General features: G+C 37.4%; 1 protein-coding gene across 1 annotated transcript in view; it reads right to left on the reverse strand.

Annotated features, from left to right (window-relative positions):
* KLHL1 (kelch like family member 1) overlaps nt 1-22,339 on the reverse strand; it is a 524,949-nt gene that overhangs the window by 15,677 nt on the left and 486,933 nt on the right. The window contains exon 9 of the mRNA XM_027557663.1: nt 9,745-9,957. Within this exon, the coding sequence (XP_027413464.1) occupies nt 9,745-9,957 (213 nt within the window). The remainder of the gene's footprint in view (nt 1-9,744; nt 9,958-22,339) is intronic.

Here is a 22,339-nt window from a genome sequence, read left to right on the forward strand (position 1 = left end):
AAGGGGATGACAGCGGATGAGGTGGTTGGATGGCATCACGAACTCAATGGACATGAGTTTGAATAAGCTCCAGTAGTTGGTGATGGACAGGGAGGTCTGGCATGCTGCAGTCCATGGGGTTGCAATAAGTTGGACATGACTGAGGGACTGAAATGAACTGAAATGAACTGACATGTCTGGAAGTTCTCCATTCCCATACTGTTGAAATTTTGCTTGAAGGATTTTGAGCATTACCTTGAGAGCATGTGAAATCAGTGCAATTGTGCAGTAGTTTCAGCATTGTTTGGCATTGCCCTTCTTTGGGATTGGAATGAAACCTGACTTTTTCCAATCCTGTGGCCCCTGCTGAGTTTTCCAAATTTGTTGGCATAGTGAGTGAAGCACTTTCACAGCATCATATTTTAGAATTTGAAATTGCTCAACTGGAATTCTACCACCTTCACTAGTTTTGTTTGTAGTAATGCTTCCTAAGGCCTACTTGACTCCATGCTCCAAGATGTCTGGCTCTAGGTGAGTGACCACACCATCATGGTTGTTCATAAGACCTTTCCTTCTATAGTTCTTCTGTGTATTCTTGCCACCTCTTAATATTTTCAGCTTATGTTAGCTCCATACCTTTTTTGTCTTTTATTCTGCTCACCTTTGCATGAAATTTTCCTATGGTATCTCTAATTTTCTTAATATGGAAATAAAGAATCTCTTATTTCTTAAAGAGATATCTAGTTTTTCCCATTCTACTGCTTTCCTCTATTTTTTAGTATTGTTTACTTAAGAAAGCTTTCTTATCGCTCCTTGCTGTTTTTGGAACTCTGCATTCATATGGGTATACCTTTCTTTTCTCCTTGCCTTTTGCTTCTTTCATTTCTCAGCTTTTTGTAAGGCCTCCTCAGACAACCATTTTGCCTTTTTCCATTTCTTTTTCTTGAGGATGGTTTTGATTGCTGCCTCCTGTACAATGTTATGAACCTCTGTCCATAGTTCTTCACACACTCTATCAGATCTAATCCCTTGAATCTATTTGTCACTTTCACTACATAATCATAAGGGATTTGATTGAATGATCTATGGAAGACCTATAAGATCTTCTAGAATTAACACACACACATGCACACAAAGATGTCCTTTTCATCATAGGGGACTGGAATGCAAAAGTAGGAAGTCAAGAGATACCTGGAGTAACACGCACATTTGACCTTGGAGTACAAAATGAAGCAGGCCAAAGACTAACAGAGTACTGCAAAGAGAATACACTGGTCATAACCAACATCCTCTTTCAACAACACAAAAGAGGACTCTGTGCATTGACGTCAACAGATGGTCAATACTGAAGTCAGATTGTTTTTATTCTTTGCAGTTGAAGAAGGAGAAGCTTTATACAGTCAGTAAAAAAAGAAGATCAGGAGCTAACTGTGGCTCAAATCATGAACTTCTTATTGCATAATTCATACTTAAATTTAAGAAAGTAGGGAAAACCACTAGCCCATTCAAGTATGAACTAAATCAATTCCCTTAAAGTTGAGGGGAGGTTAACTGTAACAGAGAAAGTAAGGATCTGATAAGTAACTCTTTGACTCCTCTTTGGTGCAGTTTTATTATTAGAGCTTTAAAAATTGTTTAAGCCATTATCAATAAACAGAACATATAGTATTCCTAGGCATTCTGAATGCTAGTAAAATATAACTTTTAAAACAAATACCTTTAACAGTTCAAACTAAGGAGAAATAGATTATTTTATGTATTGATAATTATTTTCTCTGCTCATATAACAGAAAATTATTATTAGTGTTGTGAGCACACATTGTGTATTTTTAAATATTTCTAGACGTTCAAGGTGGTTTTAGAAAAGGCAGAGGAACCAGAGATCAAATTGCCAACATCTGCTGGATTATCGAAAAAGCAAGACAGTTCCAGAAAAACATCTATTTCTGCTTTATTGACTATGCCAAAGCCTTTGACTGTGTGGATCACAATAAACTGTGGAAAATTCTGAAAGAGATGGGAATACCAGACCACCTGACCTGCCTCTTGAGAAATTTCTACGCAGGTCAGGAAGCAACAGTTAGAACTGCACATGGAACAAAAGAGTGGTTCCAAATAGGAAAAAGAGTACCTCAAGGCTGTATAATGTCACCCTGCTTATTTAACTTATATGCAGAGTACATCATGAGAAATGCTGGGCTGGAAGAAGCACAAGCTGGAATCAAGATTGCTGGGAGAAATTTCAATAACCTCAGATATGCAGATGACACCACCCTTATGGCAGAAAGTGAAGAGGAACTCAAAAGCCTTTTGATGAAAGTGAAAGTGGAGAGTGAAAAAGTTGGCTCAAAGCTCAACATTCAGAAAATGAAGATCATGGCATCTGGTCCCATCACTTCATGGGAAATAGATGGGGAATCAGTGGAAAGAGTGTCAGACTTTATTTTTCTGGGCTCCAAAATCACTGCAGATGGTGATTGCAGCCATGAAATTAAAAGACACTTACTCCTTGGAAGAAAAGTTATGACCAACCTAGATAGCATATTGAAAAGCAGAGACATTACTTTGCCAACAAAGGTTCATCTAGTCAAGGCTATGGTTTTTCCTGTGGTCATGTATGGATGTGAGAGTTGGACTGTTAAGAAGGCTGAGTGCCAAAGAATTGATGCTTTTGAACTGTGGTGTTGGAGAAGACTCTGTTGGAGAAGACTCTTGAGAGTCCCTTGGACTGCAAGGAGATCCAACCAGTCCATTCTGAAGGCGATCAGCCTTGGGATTTCTTTGGAAGGAATGATGCTAAAGCTGAAACTCCAGTACTTTGCCCACCTCATGCGAAGAGTTGACTCACTGGAAAAGACTCTGATGCTGGGAGGGATTGGGGGCCGGAGGAGAAGGGGACAACAGAGGATGAGATGGCTGGATGGCATCACGACTCGATGGACGTGAGCTTGAGTGAACTCCGGGAGTTGGTGATGGACAGGGAGGCCTGCTGTGCTGCGATTCATGGGGTTGCAAAAAGTCGGACATGACTGAGAGACTGAACTGAATTGAATGATGGTAGTGGTGGTATCATGATTTGGGGCATAATTTTAAAGCAAAATATTTAAACACTGCTACCAGTCATGTTGATGTAAGCCACTCAAAACAGGAGGAGAATTTGAATGACTCTGTTAGTTGCTGCTAGATAGAGTAGTGCCTTTTAACTGATATATAGGCAAAAATTCATCTCTACTCAGACATGGAAATTTATAAGAAAGGAACTGAAAGTATTTTATTCTCACTTCTACATTTCAAACCCATTATCAAAATAAGTTTTGATAGTATAAGTTTTATTTAATATAAGAGGTGAATAAGGAGAATTTTAGAGAAATATAACAAGACATATGTGAACTTAAAACCTTCTCCTACTAAATTAAAATACTATACTGTTGATCACTGTCTAGCTTTTCTTTTCTAGACTTCAGATAATAGATAATGTTATCCAAACTTTCTTATTAGGCATTTGATTTGGGGGAGCTTGCTTTCTCTGTATCCTAAGCAGTTTCAATTTTTCACTTTTAGACATGGGAGTGAAATTTTAACTGTGTAACGTAGCAGAGTTGACTCACTGGAAAAGAATCTGATGCTGGGAAGTATTGGGGGCAGGAGGAAAAGGGGACAACAGAGGATGAGATGGCTGGATGGCATCACTGACTCGATGGACGTGAGCTTGAGTGAACTCCGGGAGTTGGTGATGGACAGGGAGGCCTGGCGTGCTGCGATTTATGGGGTCACAAAGAGTCGGACACGACTGAGCGACTGAACTGAACTGAACTGAAATAGCTGTCTCAACATGAAAATAAAATTTACAGTTTGATACCAAGGTTGATATCCTTCCATCTGTATAAGACATCACATTTTGTATTTTCATGTCTTCCTTCAAAGCCAGAATTCCAGGCACAATATCCTAAGACAGCCGATTAATCTGCCACTCCCTGTGTCCAAATTTTCACTCCAAAGATAACACTGGCCTCACAAACCATTGAGGCAAATATCTAATCACAAACATAAAGTAGTATAGCTATGGCCTAGGTTAATAATTATTGCATCTACATATAAAGTAGGGCCCCTGTTTTAATGTAGAAGGATCTCCACCTATTGTATATGTTTCTATAAAAATTTGAACATAATTAGCTATCAAAGAAATAGCAAAGATTATACATGCACAATAATAGAAAAGCAATGGCAAAAAACCCAATTAGTCTTTTCATGCTATACTCATTTGACTGGCTCTAACAATAATATCTTAAAGAGAATAAAAATTAATACTTATTAAAAGTGCAAAAGTGTCTACCTAACATTTTAACCTTAAACAATTCAAGTAATTACATTTCTGTAAAAAATTAGGACCTCATATAAAAATACAAATATGAATTAATATATGAATACACCATATAAGCCTTAGTATAACTAAGCATCCATAGTTAAAATTAAAATAAGCCTCTCCTTTATCATCTGTCTTCGGTGCTCAGAAATTCTTGTATCATATTGAAATCAAAAGTTTGCAATGAGAAATCAGGAGAAATGAAAACTTCAAAATCTGATTCTTGCTTTATATGTTAATATTTATGGTACTTTTAAAAGAATTATTTAATTAGGTGGGTAATGCATTTATACTACATGTAAAGACAGTAAATCTTGTTATTTTATTTTTTTAACAAAGATCAGCTTCCCAGGTGATGCAAGTGGTAAAGAACCCACCTGTCAGTGCAGGTTAGATATAAGAGATGCAGGCTGGGTCAGGAAGGTACTCTGGAAGAGGGCATGGCATCCCACTTCAGTATTCTTGCCTGGAGAATCCCATGGACAGAAGAACTGGGTGGGCTACAGTCCATGGGGTCGCACAGAGTTGGACACAACTGAAGTGACTTAGCATGCACATATGCATGATGACAGTAATGAATTCCCATGGACAGAAGAACCAGGTGGACTACAGTCCATGGGGTCACAAAGAGTCAGGCATGACTAAGCACATAGCACACTGTTATTTTATACGACTTTTTCAGTTATGACTTAGGAGTTTGGTAGATTTTGAACAAATGTTTATACTTATTATAAGCAATATATAAAAAATTGTGAGCATTGTTAATAGTGTTTATCAGTACGATATAATTTTCAACTAATACCTGAATAATGCTTACTTAATATTTTTGTCCCATCAAAAATTTTCTATTAAAAGTATGTCTAAAATATATATAAATCAAGAGTCCTCAGCTTATGATGATGGAAATGGCTATTCACATACAAATAGAGAAATAAAAAGTCAAAATTTATCTACATATCTTTCCATCAGTCCATCCAAACGGCCATCCATCCATTTCTTTTAAAATCTATCTATCTATCTATCTTTCTGACTTCCTATTTACAGTATATCTCATGAGATTTTTCCTTGGAGAAATTTAAGGATTTTATTTATTTATTTATTTATTTTTTACTTATTGTCTAATGACTCAATAAATGTTTGTTGATTGCTTAATCAGTGCCAGGAATTGAGCCAAGTGGAAGAATATAGGAATAAACAAGATGATCTTGACCAGCATATAGAATCTGTTTTAGTGGGAAAATTGTTGCAAAACAAATAATTTTTTATTATGTTGATACAATTGAAACAAAGGAAAACTCCATTGCACTTCAATTCTGCCAATTCTGCATCATGAAAATATTCCTCTGGCTACTCTAAGGGGAAAAGATTGGAGGAAACAAAGTGGGTACTTCAAAGGCGAGTTTAGGAAGTTCCTTTGATCTTGGCACCCCTTTCCTATTACATTTCATTACTGATATGCAGATTAAAGGACAAAGATGGTCCTGGTCTCTTATTAGAATCGTCTTTGAGTATATTTTCCAGTCCTTTGCCTAATTTCCCAATTTGTTTGTGATCTTAAAATTCTAATTATTCATTTCCTTATCTCTTTATTCTAAAACATTTTAAGATATAGTACAGTGAAAAGTACACCCAAAGCAATAGTTATTGAATAAGTAAATAGATTGATGAATGTGCTCTTTCTAATGAATTTTACTTTCTGAATCTAAATTCTGCTAGAACTTCCTGTATTTTTGGACACTGATTTTGCTCACTAAGACATTCTCACTAGAGTGAGGCTTGTCTGCAACATTAGATTTTACTCTTCCATTAGCTATTCTAGATTCCCTGTTCTTATTCAGTCCCTGCTGTCTTTTCTGTTCTGCTTTGAGATACCAAGGTTCCTTGCACTTAAGGAAGCCCAATTCTACAATTTTTGATAGATGTTATATAACTGTACTTTACTAGTTTATAATGTATTTACATTCTTATAAGTAGAGAAGGAAATGGCAACTCACTCCAGTATTTTTTCCTGGAAAATCCAATGGACAGAGAAACCCTGGTGGGCTCTCTCCATAGGGTCACAAAGAGTTGGATACAAGTGAGTATGCACACATACACACTTCTATAAGAAATCATTGTAAAACAATTTTGGTCTGTGTACCTATTTATTTATCTATAAAACCGCCTTTACACTATCTGCTATTCCTAATGATTTGTTTGCCTGTGGTTATACACTAAGAAACATTCCTTACATTATATGTGCAAAGTAATTCTACAAGGGCAACATTATGTATCCTGATTTATTGATGATTTACATGTGAAATCATCAATATAGAATACATCTCATAAAAAGTGCAAAAATGTTATCAACCTGACACATGGTATGAGCTTGGATAAGAATAATAATGGTGCTGTGTGCTTCTGCATTACTTAAGCTATTCATTCTTACTGTACTCCTATAACTTAAAATAACTACACTTATTTAAATATAATCTTGCTTTATAAATGTATTCCTAGACTGTATTATTTATGCCTCTGTTCACAAACACCATTTTAATACATTAGATAGTAAACTTAGGAAAGAATATGTGTATGAAATATCATTTAATTAGTGACATTTATATATAAGATATTTGCTGTGAAATCCAGAGGCTTGTCATATTCCTCTTCTTTGTCATTTTTCCCCAAGAATTTTACAGAGGAAAATGTGAATAACCTGCCATTCTGTTGGCAGTATTTTAAAATAAATGATTATATGTGTGTGTGTAAAAGTATACATCTATTAATTTGTATTCTGGCCACCATCCTCACTGTAGTACCTCTAGTTCCTAATTTCACTGGATAAGATAATGGTGGAATGAAACTATGGCGAGCTTAATGCCATTCTTTATATATATATATATGTAAATCTACAGTCCATTTCATAGAGTAACAATATTGTTAGACATGTTTATCCAAGAAGGACCTCAAGTTTGAACAGAACCTGTTTGCTATAAACTATCTCTTTCAATGACTTTATTCTCAGTAAAAATGCTCATTCATTTTTAGAAAAAAAATCATAAATGAGAGATAACCCCCTTCTCCCACTGTCTATTCTGCTAACAGACATAAATATAAAGGATGTGGTCTCCTAATATTAAGAGGAAAATTGCTATGTTCATCAGTATGATATGCCAGACATCTCTTGTTCTTCTCCCAGGTACAACGTCAGATAATGTCTTCCCACACTCTGAAAATTTCGGTGGCCATGAGACTGAGTTTTCAACAAAGCATAAATAAAGGAAAATTGTATTTTTAATATTTGAAGATTGAATCTTTATGAATGGATGAACAATGTAGTACTACTCTCTGGCTTTTCCCTTCTGACATTGAAACCAACAGGTGCTCGTATTTTATCTTATAACTCATTCTGAGTACCAGAGTAATAAAATCATGGCTTTCATAGATATGTGGCATGAAAAAGAAAAAGAGCTTACAGTGTGAAGTCACTGAGAATTTTGAAGTTATTCACTACAATAGCATTACTAATCCTATTCCAGCTGATTAAAAAAAATAATTTCAGTATTCTCTAATCTCACTTCTTCATATATCAACATGTTTCCTTATGTAATCAGTTCAGTTGCTCAGTCGTGTCTGACTCTTTGAGACCCCATGGACTACAAGCCAGGGTTCCCTTTCCATCACCAGTTCCTGGACTTTACTCAAACTCATGCCCAGTGAGTCGGTGATGCCAACCAACCATCTCATCTTCTGTTGTCCCCTTCTCCTCCAGTCTTCAATCTTTCCCAGCATCAGGGTCATTTCAAATGAGTCAGATCTTTGCATTAGGTGGCCAAAATATTGGAATTTCAGCTTCAGCATCAGTCCTTCCAATGAATATTCAGGACTGATTTCCTTTAGGATGGACTGGTTGGATCTCTGTGCAGTCCAAGGGACCCTCAAGAGTCTTCTCCAATAGCACAGTTCAAAAGCATCAATTCTTTGGTGCTCAGTTTTCTTTATAGTCCAACTCTCACATCCATACGCGACTACAAGAGAAAACCAAAACTTTGACTAGATGGACTTTTGTTGGCAAAAGTCTACTTTTTAATAAGCTGTCTAGGTTGGTTATAACGTTTCTTCCAAAGAACAAGTGTCTTAATTTCATGGCTGCAGTCACCATCTGCCGTGATTTTGGAGCCCAAGAAGATAAAGTCTGTCACTGTTTCAATTGTTTCCCCATCTATTTGCCATGAAGTTATGGGACCAGATGCCATGATCTTTGTTTTCTGAATGTTGAGCTTTAAGCCAACTTTTTCACTCTCCCCTTTGACTTTCATCAAGAGGGTCTTTAGTTCTTCTTCAGTTTCTGCCTTAAGGGTGCTGTCCTCTGCATATCTGAGGTTATTGATATTTCTCCTGGCAATCTTGATTCCAGCTTGTGCTTTATCCAGCCTAGCATTTCTCATGATGTATTCTGCATATAAGTTAAACAAACAGGGTGACAATATACAGCCTTGATGTACCCCTTTTCCGATTTGGAACTAGTCTATCTTTCCATGTCCAGTTGAAAATATAAATATCACTAAAAGTCTCTCTAACTCTTACTGCACATGACATAATAGTGCTAAGCGATGTGCAGCTGTGAAAGAGAAATTTGTTATAACCATGCCAGAAGTGTGTCCATTGTTGGACCAAGACTGAAGCCAAGGTGACTTTTCACTCCAACCTCTGTGCACCTGCCATTTTTAGGAAGAGTTAAAAGAGGATCTATATTTCTGTTATACTTCAAAATTATAGAGAATACAGTTTTAATAAATCTGTCTTACATTGTGAAAGGTATGGCATTAAACAAAGCTCATAATTCATCTTTGTAAACTTGAAGTGAGTAGTAGAACGAATACGACAGGATGAATAAAACAAATAAATGAAATATTCAATTTTTTAAAGAAAATTAACAGGCATTCATACATTTAAAAAGTACTTACAGCTTTATTTTAAATGAACTTCTTGTTGACGTATGGCGAAACCAATACAATATTGTAAAGTAATTAGCCTCCAATTAAAATAAATAAATTTAAATTAAAAAATAAAATGTATTCATGAGACGTTTAAAGATTACTTTAGGATTATGTGAATAAAATTGTAAGATTTCAAAAAATATTAGTTGAAAAGGTAAGAAAGAAAGAAAGAAGGAGGGAAGGAATGACGATGAGGAAAGAAAAAATAAGACATAGTATATTGTGTGTGTGTGTTTGTGTGATACATGAGCAAGAGAAAGAGAGAGAAGGAGAAAGAAAGAGACTAATGAAACAGCTCTAGGAGTTGAATTAACTTTCTTAGCTTAGGCAGATTGGGCATATTTTGTTGATATGGTCACTTGCATTAGGTATCAATGTAATTCACATTCTGTCTTTCATTTTAACCATGCACTGGGTTCTCACCTTTCTACATAGTCTAGTAGCCGAGAACAGTGATTTGAAGCAGGAGCATCATGACCTCCTACTGCATAAAGGAAACCATCGCATGTGGCCACTCCTACACCCCCTCTCCGCTTACACATTGGAGCACACATATTCCACTTATTTGTGTGAGGATCATAGTATTCCATTGAACTCAAACAGGAGCTTCCATCACGACCGCCAACTGAATACAACCTAAAAACACAATTGAGAAAACATGATTTAGTATATCAGTCTATATGACAAATGGAGGAAAGGAAAATTCCTTGAAAAATAAAATTTCAATCACAACCTGAGCCTCCAATGTGTTAAAAAATGTTACTTCGCATGGAAATTTTTGTTAAAGGTACTCTATAACTAATTTCCTATACCTGGACTTCTTATGATTCTAATATACTGTATACTAGATGAAATTTAAACTACTATAGTTTTCTAACTACTATTTCTAGAATATTAGATTAAAACTGTTTTTACATATGTAATTAAATAATCTTAATGTATTATTTTAATAAATATCAAGGAATGTCTATTGTAAAAATAGTAAGATATTTATTTTCAATTTCTCTTGAAAATGAGGATAATCAGAAAAAATCAATTATTTTACTTGTTATTCAGCAATTGATTTTTCCAGTATGTAGATCATGCTTACTTCTTGTGCTCTGTATTCATAGTTTAGAACATTAAATAAATGAAATAATCTATACACATATTGTCATACTATCTTAATTAGTGTCTATACTATAGCTAATGTGTAATCTGTACAGACAAAACTTTATAGGAAAAAAAGAGTACAACAATATTAGCCTGAGTAAATATTGCTGAAACTTACTTGATGCACTTATTTTGCTATTTCATTACTGAGAGTTATGATCGGAACCCAGGAAAATATATATTACAGCATAAATTTTACTTAAAATACATTCATAAATACAGAAGTAGAAATACATCATCCATTCCTAATAAAAATAAGTTTTGCTTATTTGATCCCAGTCATGAAGATTGGATCACATTAAGATACAGAGTTGTATTTATTTATTTACCCATTTATTCAGCACATAAGTTTGAAGGCCTAGTATATGTCACATACCATCCAAAATTTTGTGAATGTATCCATAAACAAAACAAGAAGAAAATTCCCTGCACTCAATTCTACTAGAGGGTATACAGACAGAATACACACTGTTGACACAGAGCAGGAAAGTGGGACCAGGAGTGAAACTGGTGGGAATGAGAGTTAGAACTGTAAATATCAATTACAATTAAAATGCGGTCACAATTTTAAACACCAGAAAAGGTCTCATTGGGAAGAAAAAGTTTGTCCAGGAATTTCATGAGAATAATAGTGGTTGGAGGTGAGTGCAGGAACTTCCAAGAGGGGAAAATTTGAAGCCAGCTAAACAGAGGAGGCTGGCACTCCATATTGTCATAAAGAGTAGAACATGACTGAGCGACTAACACTTTCACGTTCAAACAGATGAGTACAAAGTTTCAAGGGCAGCAGAGGCCAGAGCAGCAGGAGCAGAGATTATGGGCAGGGTGGGAGATGAGCTGATGGGTTCAGGTACAGGGACTTCACACAGGTGTTTAGATTTTGTCTATTCTCTAAAACAAATGTAGTCATTGACCCTAAGTGAAAGAGGAAGCCAAAATCCCATGGAAGGAGGAGCCTGGTGGGCTGCCGTCTATGGGGTCGCACAGAGTCGGACACGACTGAAGTGACTTAGCAGCAGCAGCAGCTGTTATTTTATAATTTACTAAAGTGTAACCTAGGTCATCAGTATTTTATTTCACATGGTAAAAGTCCATTTTAATGTTCTTCTCTGTATCGTTCCAATTTTAGTATATGTGCTGCCGAATCGAGCACAGAAAGAAAGTGAAGTCACTCAGTCGTGTCCAGTTCTTTGGGACCCCATGGACTGTAGCCTACCAGGCTCCTCTGTCCATGGGATTTTCCAGGCAAGAGTACTGGAGTGGGTTGCCATTTCCTTCTCCAGAGTATCTTCCCGACCCAGGGATTGAACCCAGGTCTCCCACGTTGTAAGCAAGACACTTTACCGTCTGAGCCACCAGGGAAGTCCATTTTAATGTTCTTTACAGTATTATGTAGTCTACAGATTAACAACGAAATTAGTTTGGATAATGCAATATAAATTATTAATACTAGGGCAAAGCTGCTGGAAAAGAATAAATATACTACATTTTTTTCCTTAAATAATCTGAAAAAGAAATGAGAAAATTATATAGAAAAGATGAAAGTGTCATTTTGGACTGCTTTAATGGAGTCTTTATTAAAACCAACGGATGTATTTCAATACTAGAAAAGATTTTGCAGTTAGAAAAAAGTGTAATGCATACATAAAAATTCATCAGCAATTATCCAAGCTTATCTTCTCAGATCTCCTCTGACAAACTATTTAATCATAATTTAGAATGGTTCCCTATTTTATTTCACTACAATGACAAATTAAATGTTGAGAATGTGAAGAGCAGAGAAGAATCTGATACTAGAAATAAAGGCACTGACAAAATAAAAAGTGACATCTGACAGTTTCATGGCAAGAAAAGGAAACATGACATTTTTAACTTAGAGTTGAACGATGAGTAGAAATTTGTAAGATAAAGAAATAGGGAAAAGTGTTACATACAGGGAAAGCATTATGTGTAAAGACAAGGGACATGAAAGGTCATAGCACATGATAAATAAAGAGTGGCAAGTATGTCATATTGATGGAACAGATGGTAGTAAACAGGGGAAAGGAGAGATGGCTGCTAGGATGAAAAGGACTGACTGAAAATGAAGAGCACTGTATGCTGTGCAATGGAGTTGGAATTTCATTCGGACACAATAAGGACAAAAAAAAAAAAAATAACATTCTCAGGAGACATTAGTGTCATAAATCAGTTTGCTGTGAATATTGATCAGTATGTCCCTCCTTGCATGCAAAAATTGGCAGGAGGTCAAAAATAGCCTTAAGTAAACTCTTCTGGAATTTTGCTGAGACTGAATGAATCTTTCATACCATTTTCCCTAAATTATGTGTTTATTCAGCTTTACAGAAAACTTTTACATAAACTTTAGTAAACAGGCCTTCCTATTTTGAGATCTAGTTGCCAGTTGCTCATCTCAGTGCCATATATTTTAAATTCTAGTACAGGCATATGTCATTTTATGTATAATTTATGCATTTATTGCCTTTGATTGTACTCCACCTTGTCACATTTTGCAGATATTGCATTTTTTAACATAACAAAGTTATATGTCAATTCTGCATTTTCAAATAATAAAGTACTTTTTAAAATTAAGTAAGGTGTGTAGATTGTTTGTAAAGACATAATGCCATTTCAAACTTAATAAACTATGGTTTAGTGTAAATTTACTGACAAAGGCCTATGTAGTCAAAGCTATGTTTTTCTAGTGGTCAGGTTCTGATGTGAGAGTTGTACCATAAAGAAGGCTGAGCGCCGAAGAATTGGTGCTTTTGAACTGTGGTTCTGGAAAAGATTTGAGTCCTTTGGACAGCAAGGAGATTCACCCAGTCAATCATAAGGGAAATGAACCCTGAATATTCATTGGAAGGACTGATGCTGAAGCCGAAGCTCCAATATTTTGGCTACCTAATGCAAAGAGCCTACTCACTGGAAAAGACCCTAATGATGGGAAAGATTGAAGGCAAAAAGAGAAGAAGGCAGCAGAGGATGAGACGGTTGGATAGCATCACTGACTCAATGGTCATGAACTTGGGTGAACTCTGGGAGATGGTGTGGGATAGGGAGACCTTGTTTGCTACAGTCCATGGAGTTGCAGAGTCAGGCACGACTTAGTGACTGAACAACAATAGTGTAAATACAATTTTCATATGCACTGGGAAACAACAAACAAACAAAAAAAATGTGTGACTCCATTTATCGCAATATATGCTTTATTACAGTGGTCTGGAATCAAACCTGCAATGTCTTTGGGGTATGGTTGTCCATACAATATGGCAGTTGGAGGAAATAAATTCTGCATTATTTAAAGATATGAGTTCAAATGTAAGGAGGGTTTGTTGATATGTTGAGATCCAGGCTGCTTCCAACTTTCAATCTATCATCTGTAGGATGACTTACGTGCTAAGCTTTGTGTGACTTTTGCCACCCCAAGGACTGTAGCCCACCAGGCTTCTCTGTCCATGGAATTCTCCAAGCAAGAATACTGGAGTGGATTGCCATTCCCTAGTCCCACCAGGGTGATGCAGAGAGATTTAGGTGAATGCTGTTTACTTGGAGGGCTTTTTTTCACATCTGGAGTTTTTAATTATCATCTTTAAAGGGATTGCCAGCCAACTTGTTGCTCTGAAGGGCAATATTGTGTTTATTATTTCAGTCAAGGAACGAATCTGCTCTCTGTCCCTCAAAAAGACATTGCTATCTTCCAAAGCTATTACATTTACAAATAACCTTGAAAATATGTTGAAAAAAAAGTTGTCTTTTTCTTTCTTTTTTTTTTTTTTGCCTTGAAATGTGTAACAATATTAAAGCTTTGTGGAGAATTTTCTACAATTGTTCTGGTCCTGATGGTAGAGTTCTAACTATTACAAAAATAGTTCAAACAGAAAGATAGAGGAGAAATAGAAGGAATATAATCCTTCCCCTTTAAGTTTCATCTTTTAAGTTGCACAACTCACTTTTTATCTCCTGTTGACCAGAAATTAGCTACATGACAATACCTGATTGATCACGTGCTGGGAAAATTTGTCTTTATTTTAGGTGGTCTCCTGCCTAGCTAACAGTGCTGTGCATACTATCATATAAAAAGGAGTGAATGAGTATTAAGAGGCAATTAGAAGCTTCTGTCATAGCACTAGATCCTTTCCAGCACTGTGTGCCATTGTGGATTCTGTCCTAGGTACCTTGTTATTATATAAGGTGGATTACTGTTCATTTTTCTCTCATTAATCAGTTCAGGTACATCTCCAAGAGAAAGTCTTTTTTTATCCCATTTCGTCTTTTCCCCAGAAATCTGTTATTTATAATCTGTATTCTAGGGAAAGTTATTTAATATGTGGCATATTTTATCACTGGCTTCCCTGGTGGCTCAGATGATAAACAATCTGCCTGCAATATGAGAGACCTAGGTTCAATCCCTGGGTTGGAAGGTACCCTAGAGAAGGGAATGGCAACCCAGTCCAGTATTCTCCTATGGAGAATTTCATGGACAGCAGAGCCTGGCAAGCTACAGTTCACGGGGTGACAAAGAGTTGGATGTGACTGAGAGACTAATCCACACACACATACTTTATCATAACTCAATGACACATACATAACTTGAGGGATGGTTATAGAAATTGTGGTATATATAACACCTTAGAAAAAACTCTAGATCCAGAACTTTGTTTGGTCTTTTGTTTTTCAATTGATGGAAAACTCTTTCATCTCACCCCAGGCTTGTCATACCTGCTACCAGAATACTCCTGCATGTGCCTTTTAGTGAGTAATTTCCATGAGAGGTTCTTGAGGAGTGTCTGACAATACAGTGAGAGGGATTTCAGTAAGCTTACACAATTGGCTGCATGACTGCTTTTATTCCCACTTGAGACAGGCCTAGAATCTGGAATGCTTTGCTGAAATGTGGCAATCCTTGCACCTGGATATAGCTTGAGAAACAAAATGTAGAGAAACTCTATGGGACTAAAAATAACTGCACACATGCACAGTTAGGACAAATTCTGGACAGAAGATACAAAACAACCTAACTGCCACTTTTGAAGAGCCTTGAGAAAAGCAGAATAGTGTGCATGTCCCCTGCCTAAAACTTTGCCTCAGGGGTGGGCAAAATACCTAAGCTGCCCCTCAGGCCCATCCCCTGGACTTGGCCCTACCCTCATTCTGTATAAGGAAAGAGCTTGCCTCCCACTGGGACCAAGCCAGCAAGGGAATTTATTTTTTATTCTTTTCCCCACTGCTGCAGCAGGAGCCTCAATAAAGCCTTGACTGAAGTTTTTGTCTGGCTGCTAATCAATTTCTAATAATTGTGGAAGGCCAAGAACCCTGGTTGGTAATGTTGCCAAATGTTGGTATGTGTGGCAAACTCAATCTCAGACTTTGTTGTGTATTGGTTTACTATAATTTCAAATCAATTTGTTCATCACCAAAAAGCAAAGTTGTTTTCAGAAGAAAAGTTATTTTGATATAAGAACTAAGTAAATTGTGTCTGGATATTATCATCTCATGTGCTCTGATTGTAAACAGTAGCTCAGCTGCTGAGGGGCCCTAGCTGGGGGGTTTTCAATAAAAGCCGGTGGACAAGCAACTACACCAGAGGGAATATTTAGACTATAAATACAGAGTTTGTGAGAGTTACTCCAGAGTTTCCTCCTGAACCAAGCCAATCTAGCTCTCCAAAGACCTTGAGCATTAATTTCTGTCACAATTAAGGTGACTATTTTATCAGCAGCAGTGAAAAATCAGGCAAGAACCCCAGGAATATCAGCCTGCTCTTCAGTACAAACACCATCAGGGTTCCCTGCAAGGTGCTCTAGCAACTGAGGAACTTACAGTTTTTCACTGCTCACTGGGCATTAGCTCTTGGTTGGCAAAACTGCCCCACTGGACATTAGTTGTTGGTTGGCAAAACCTCTTCCAGAAACCAAAACTCAGAAAGAATATATTTCAACTAAATTTGAACTGTATTTTTATCTTCTCCCCTTGCCTGGAACAATGGTATATTTAATCTAACATGGGTTTGTTATTTATTTATTAGCTTATTAAGAGATATCACCCTGTATGCTATCCATTTGTGAATTTCCTACAGGGATTTTGTTTTTAAAATATTGGCAAAGACAATCTCAGGTCCTGAGCATAATTTGTTGCCCCAAACATAACGGACTTATTGTTATTATAGCAGATGACTAAGGTAAGGCAGAACACTTAGCTTATTTTATTAGAAAGTGGCTCTACTTTCTAAAGAAAAAAATTTCTGAAGATTATAAACACAGAAATTAATTTAGGTTTATGAGCTACATCCCACAACCTGATAGAGTTTACTAACCCAAAAGCTGGCAGAAACAGTCACTTCCATTTTAATCCCTCAAAGTTTTCTTGCCAAATCTCACTCTATGCCTATTACAACTCTAAATTTCTTTCTTCTTCTATTTCTTATTCTCCATATTAATAAACGTAAGTTCTCTGAGGGTGGGTTCGATTTATTTTCTTTGATATGTCATCATAGCAAGTATGTATTTGTAATTTCTAATGAATAAAGCAAAGCACTCATTTCTAATTCTTGAGAAAGAATGATTTACAAATGATGCTTGTCAAAGAAAAGGCACCTGTTTAAGTTCCACTGATATAAGATATTGAGAAATTGCAGAGAAAAGTATCAATCATGTGTCTTAGGAACACAAAAGATGGAAAGGTTAATTTTAAGTGAGTGGATTTTATAAGGGTTCAGGTAAACTTCCAAACTCATTCTATGAGGCCACCATCACCCTAATTCCAAAACATGACAAAGATGCCACAAAAGAAAACTATAGGCCAATATCACTGATGAACATAGATGCAAAAATCCTTAACAAAATTATAGCAATCAGAATCAAACAACACATTAAAAAGATCATACACCATGACCAAGTGGGCTTTATCCCAGGGATGCAAGGATTCTTCAGTATCTGCAAATCAATCAAAGTAATACACCACATTAACAAATTGAAAAATAAAAGCCATATGATATTTCAATAGATGCAGAGAAAGACTTTGACAAAATTCAACATCCATCTATGATAAAAACTCTCTAGAGAGCAGGAATAGAAGGAATATACCTCAACATAATAAAAGCTATATATGACAAACCCACAGCAAACATTATCCTCAATGGCGAAAAATTGAAAGCATTTCCCCTAAAGTCAGGAACAGGACAAGGGTGCCCACTTCCACCACTACTATTCAACACAGTTTTGGAAGTTTTGGCCACAGCAATCAGAGAAGAAAAATAAATAAAATGAATTCAAATTGGAAAAAAATAAGTAAAACTCTCACTATTTGCAGATGACACGATCCTCTACATAGAAAACCCTAAAGACTCCACCAGATAATTACTATGCTAAATCGCTTCAGTCGTGTTTGACTCTGTGCGACCCCATAGACGGCAGCCCACCAGGCTCCCCAGTCCCTGGGATTCTCCAGGCAAGAACACTGGAGTGGGTTGCCATTTCCTTCTCCAATGCATGAAAGTGAAAAGTGAAAGTGAAGTTGCTCAGTCGTGTCCAACTCCGAGACCCCATGGACTGCAGCCCACCAGGAACCTCCCTCCATCCATGAGATTTTCCAGGCAAAAGTACTTGAGTGGGGTGCCATTACCTTCTCCGAGAAAATTACTAGAGCTAATCAATGAATATAGTAAAGTTGCAGGATATAAAAGCAACACACAGAAATCCCTTGCATTCCTATACACTAATAATGAGAAAATAGAAAGAGAAATTAAGGAAACAATTCCATTCACCATTGCAACGAAAAGAGTAAAATACTTAGGAATATATTGGAGAAGGCAATGGCACCCCACTCCAGTACTCTTGCCTGGAAAATCCCATGGACGGAGGAGCCTGTTAGGCTGCAATTCATGGGGTCGCTAAGAGTCGGACACGACTGATCGACTTCACTTTCACTTTTCACTTTCATGCATTGGAGAAGGAAATGACAGCCCACTCCAGTGTTCTTGCCTGGAGAATCCCAGGGACTGGGGAGCCTGGTGGGCTGCCGTCTATGGGGTCGCACAGAGTCGGACACGACTGAAGTGTCATAGCATAGAATATCTACCTAAAGAAACTAAAGACCTATATATAGAAAACTATAAAACACTGGTGAAAGAAATCTAAGAGGACACTAATAGATGGAGAAATATACCATGTTCATGGATCTGAAGAATCAATATAGTGAAAATGAGGATACTACACAAAGCAATCTATAGATTCAATGCAATCCCTATCAAGCTACCAATGGTATTTTCCATAGAGCTAGAACAAATAATTTCACAATTTGTATGGAAATACAAAAAAACTCGCATAGCCAAAGCAATCTTGAGAAAGAAGAATGGAACTGGAGGAATCAATCTGCCTGACTTCAGGCTCTACTACAAAACCACAGTCGTCAAGACAGTATGGTACTGGAACAAAGACAGAAATATAAATCAATGGAACAAAATAGAAAGCCCAGAGATAAATCCATGCACCTATGGACACCTTATCTTTGACAAAGGAGGCAAGAATATACAATGGAGAAAAAACAATCTCTTTAACAAGTGTTGCTGGTAAAACTGGTCAGCCACTTGTAAAAGAAGGAAACTAGAACACTTTCTAATCCCATACACAAAAATAAATTCAAAATGGATTAAAGATCTAAATGTAAGACCAGAAACTATAAAACTCCTAGAGGAGAACATAGGCAAAACACTCTCCGACATACATCACAGCATGATCCTCTATGACCCACCTCCCAGAATATTGGAAATAAAAGCAAAAATAAACAAATGGGACCTAATTAAAATTAAAATCTTCTGCACAGCAAAGGAAACTATAAGTAAGGTGAAAACACAGCCCTCAGAATGGGAGAAATTAATAGCAAATGAAGCAACTGACAAACAACACATCTCAAAAATATATGAGCAACTGCTGCAGCTCAATTCCAGAAAAATAAATGGCCCAATCAAAAAATGGGCCAAAGCACTAAATAGACATTTCTCCAAAGAAGACATACAGATGGCTAACAAACACATGAAAAGATGCTCAACATCACTCATTATCAGAGAAATGCAAATCAAAACCACAATGAGGTACCATTTCACGCCAGTCAGAATGCTGCTATCCAAAAGTCTACAAGCAATAAATGCTGGAGAGGATGTGGATAAAAGGGAACGCTCTTACACTGTTGGTGGGAATGCAAACTAGTACAACCACTATGGAGAACAGTGTGGAGATTCCTTAAAAAACTGGAAATAGAACTGCCATATGACCCAGAAATCCCACTTCTGGGCATACACACCAAGGAAACCAGAATTGAAGGAGACACGTGTACCCCACTGTTCATTGCAGCATTGTTTTTAATAGCCAGGACATGGAAACAACCTAGGTGTCCATCAGCAGATGAATGGATAAGAAAGCTGTGGTGCGTATACACAATGGAGTATTACTCAGCCATTAAAAAGAATACATTTGAATCAGTTCTAATGAGGTGGATGAAACTGGAGCCTATTATACAGAGTGAAGTAAGCCAGAAAGAAAAACACTAATAAAGTATGCTGGTGCTACTGCTGCTAAGTCTCTTCAGTCATGTCTGGCTCTGTGTGACCCCTTAGGCAGCAGCCCACCAGGCTCCACAGTCCCTGGGATTCTCTAGGCAAGAACACTGGAGTGGGTTGCCATTACCTTCTCCAATGCAGGAAAGTGAAAAGTGAAAGGAAAGTCGCTCAGTCCTGTCTGAGTCTTCGTGACCCCATGAACTGCAGTCCACCAGGCTCCTCCATCCATGTGATTTTCCAGGCAAGAGTGCTGGAGTGGGGTACCATTGCCTTCTCCGCCAATACAGTACACTAACGCATATATATGGAATTTAGAAAGATGGTAACGATAACCCTGTATGCGAGAGAACAAAAGAGACACAGATGTACAGAACAGACTTTTGGACTCTGTGGGAGAGGGAGAGGGTGGGATAATTTGGGAGAATGGCATTGAAACCAGTACAATATCATATAAGAAACGAATCGCCAGTTGTTTTGATGGAGGATACAGGATGCTTGGGGCTGGTGCATTGGGATGACCCAGAGGGATGGTACGGGGAGGGAGGTGGGAGGGGGGTTCAGGATGGGGAGCACGTGTACACCCGTAGTGGATTCATGTTGATGTATGGCAAAACCAATACAATATTGTAAAGTAATTAGCCTCCAATTAAAATAAATAAATTTTAAAAAATAAATAAATACAAATTAAAAAATAATAAATAAAAGGGTTCATGGAAAAGGTGCAGATTAAACTAGGTCTTGGATGATGGAGGTATTATAAATGATCTCGTTTAGGTTTTATTTAGGTAAAGTTAACATTTTAATATATTTTAATGATTTCTTACACTATTGTTCTCAAGTACAATAAACTGAATCCTATTAGTATCAATCTTGCCACATGGAACTTAATGCATCAAGAGATCTAGAGTTGTGACAGGCTATCAATCTAGAGAATTTCCAAATGTATCCAATGACCAGATGAAAATCTGAGGAGAGAAACTAAGTGGACAGTGGACAGTCACAAATTATTAAGGAAAACATGGAAGGGAAGTTGAGGCAGAGAAATGAGTATTTGAAAAGGCAAAAGAGTGTGAACAATCAAGCAGTTCATTATGCCTATGATGTAGGGTGTTTCTAAGGCAGATGTTTAAGAGTGAAGACTGGAGAAGGAAGGAGAGGTCCTTTTCATGAAACCACTGTATTTCAGATTGAGGAGTTTGGCAGCAGCTATACTCAAATAGGGAACCAAGATGAACTGTCTTGAGACAGGCCAGACTCGAGACCCTTGCTACAGTGCTTGTAAAACAGTCTGGGACCTGGAATCCTTTCTTTACTGCAGTGCTTGCACCTGGATGAACAACTCTTACAGCAACAAAATACAAAGAAACTATAATGGACTAAAAATAGCCTGCCCACTGGGGGCAAGGAGAAGGCAATGGCACCCCACTCCAGTACTCTTGCCTGGAAAATCCCATGGATGGAGGAGCCTGGTAGGCTGCAGTCCATGGGGTCACTAAGAGTCGGATACGACTGAGCATCTTCACTTTCATTTTCACTTTCCTGCATTGGAGAAGGAAATGGCAACCCACTCCATTGTTCTTGCCTGGAGAATCCCAGGGACGGGGGAGCCTGGTGGGCTGCCGTCTATGGGGTCGCACAGAGTTGGACACGACTGAAGCGACTAAGCAGCAGCAGCACTGGGGGCAAATCATTAACAAAAAGATACAAAAAGACCAAAACCTAACAAAAACAAGATGTTGGGAGCAAAAGCAGGGTACTGCACATGCACTCTGCTACAGCACCACTAGGAGTGGGCAGATAACCTATCTCTCAAACCCAATCACTGGACCCACCTATACCCCATAGTAGGAAACATCTTGCCCCAACTCAGGGAGCAAGCAAGGAAAGATCTAGTTTTTGATTCCCATTTCTGCAGCAAGAGCCCCAGTAAAGCCTTGCCTGAATTTGTTGCCTGGCCTCATCAATTTCTATTGACTATGAGGCCAAGAACCATGATTAGTAACATAATGTTGCAATACATTTTAATTCTGAGGCATGGTTTATCAAGTAATCACTTTGAGCCACTGGAATACATCTTAATCAATCTACTTCTCTTATGAGATTCTAATAATTTTATAAATGATACTTCAGCCAGAGTGATTTTTATAAAGTTGAAATACAACCGTATTCAGTTCAGTTCAGTCGCTTAGTCGTGTCTAACTCTTTGCGACCCCATGAATCACAGCATGCCAGGCCTCCCTGTCCATCACCAACTCCCGGAGTTCACTCAGACTCACGTCTATCGAGTCTGATACCATCCAGCCATCTAGC

The sequence above is a fragment of the Bos indicus x Bos taurus genome, chromosome 12, assembly GCF_003369695.1.
Source record: "Bos indicus x Bos taurus breed Angus x Brahman F1 hybrid chromosome 12, Bos_hybrid_MaternalHap_v2.0, whole genome shotgun sequence".
NCBI classification, from domain to species: domain Eukaryota; kingdom Metazoa; phylum Chordata; class Mammalia; order Artiodactyla; family Bovidae; genus Bos; species Bos indicus x Bos taurus.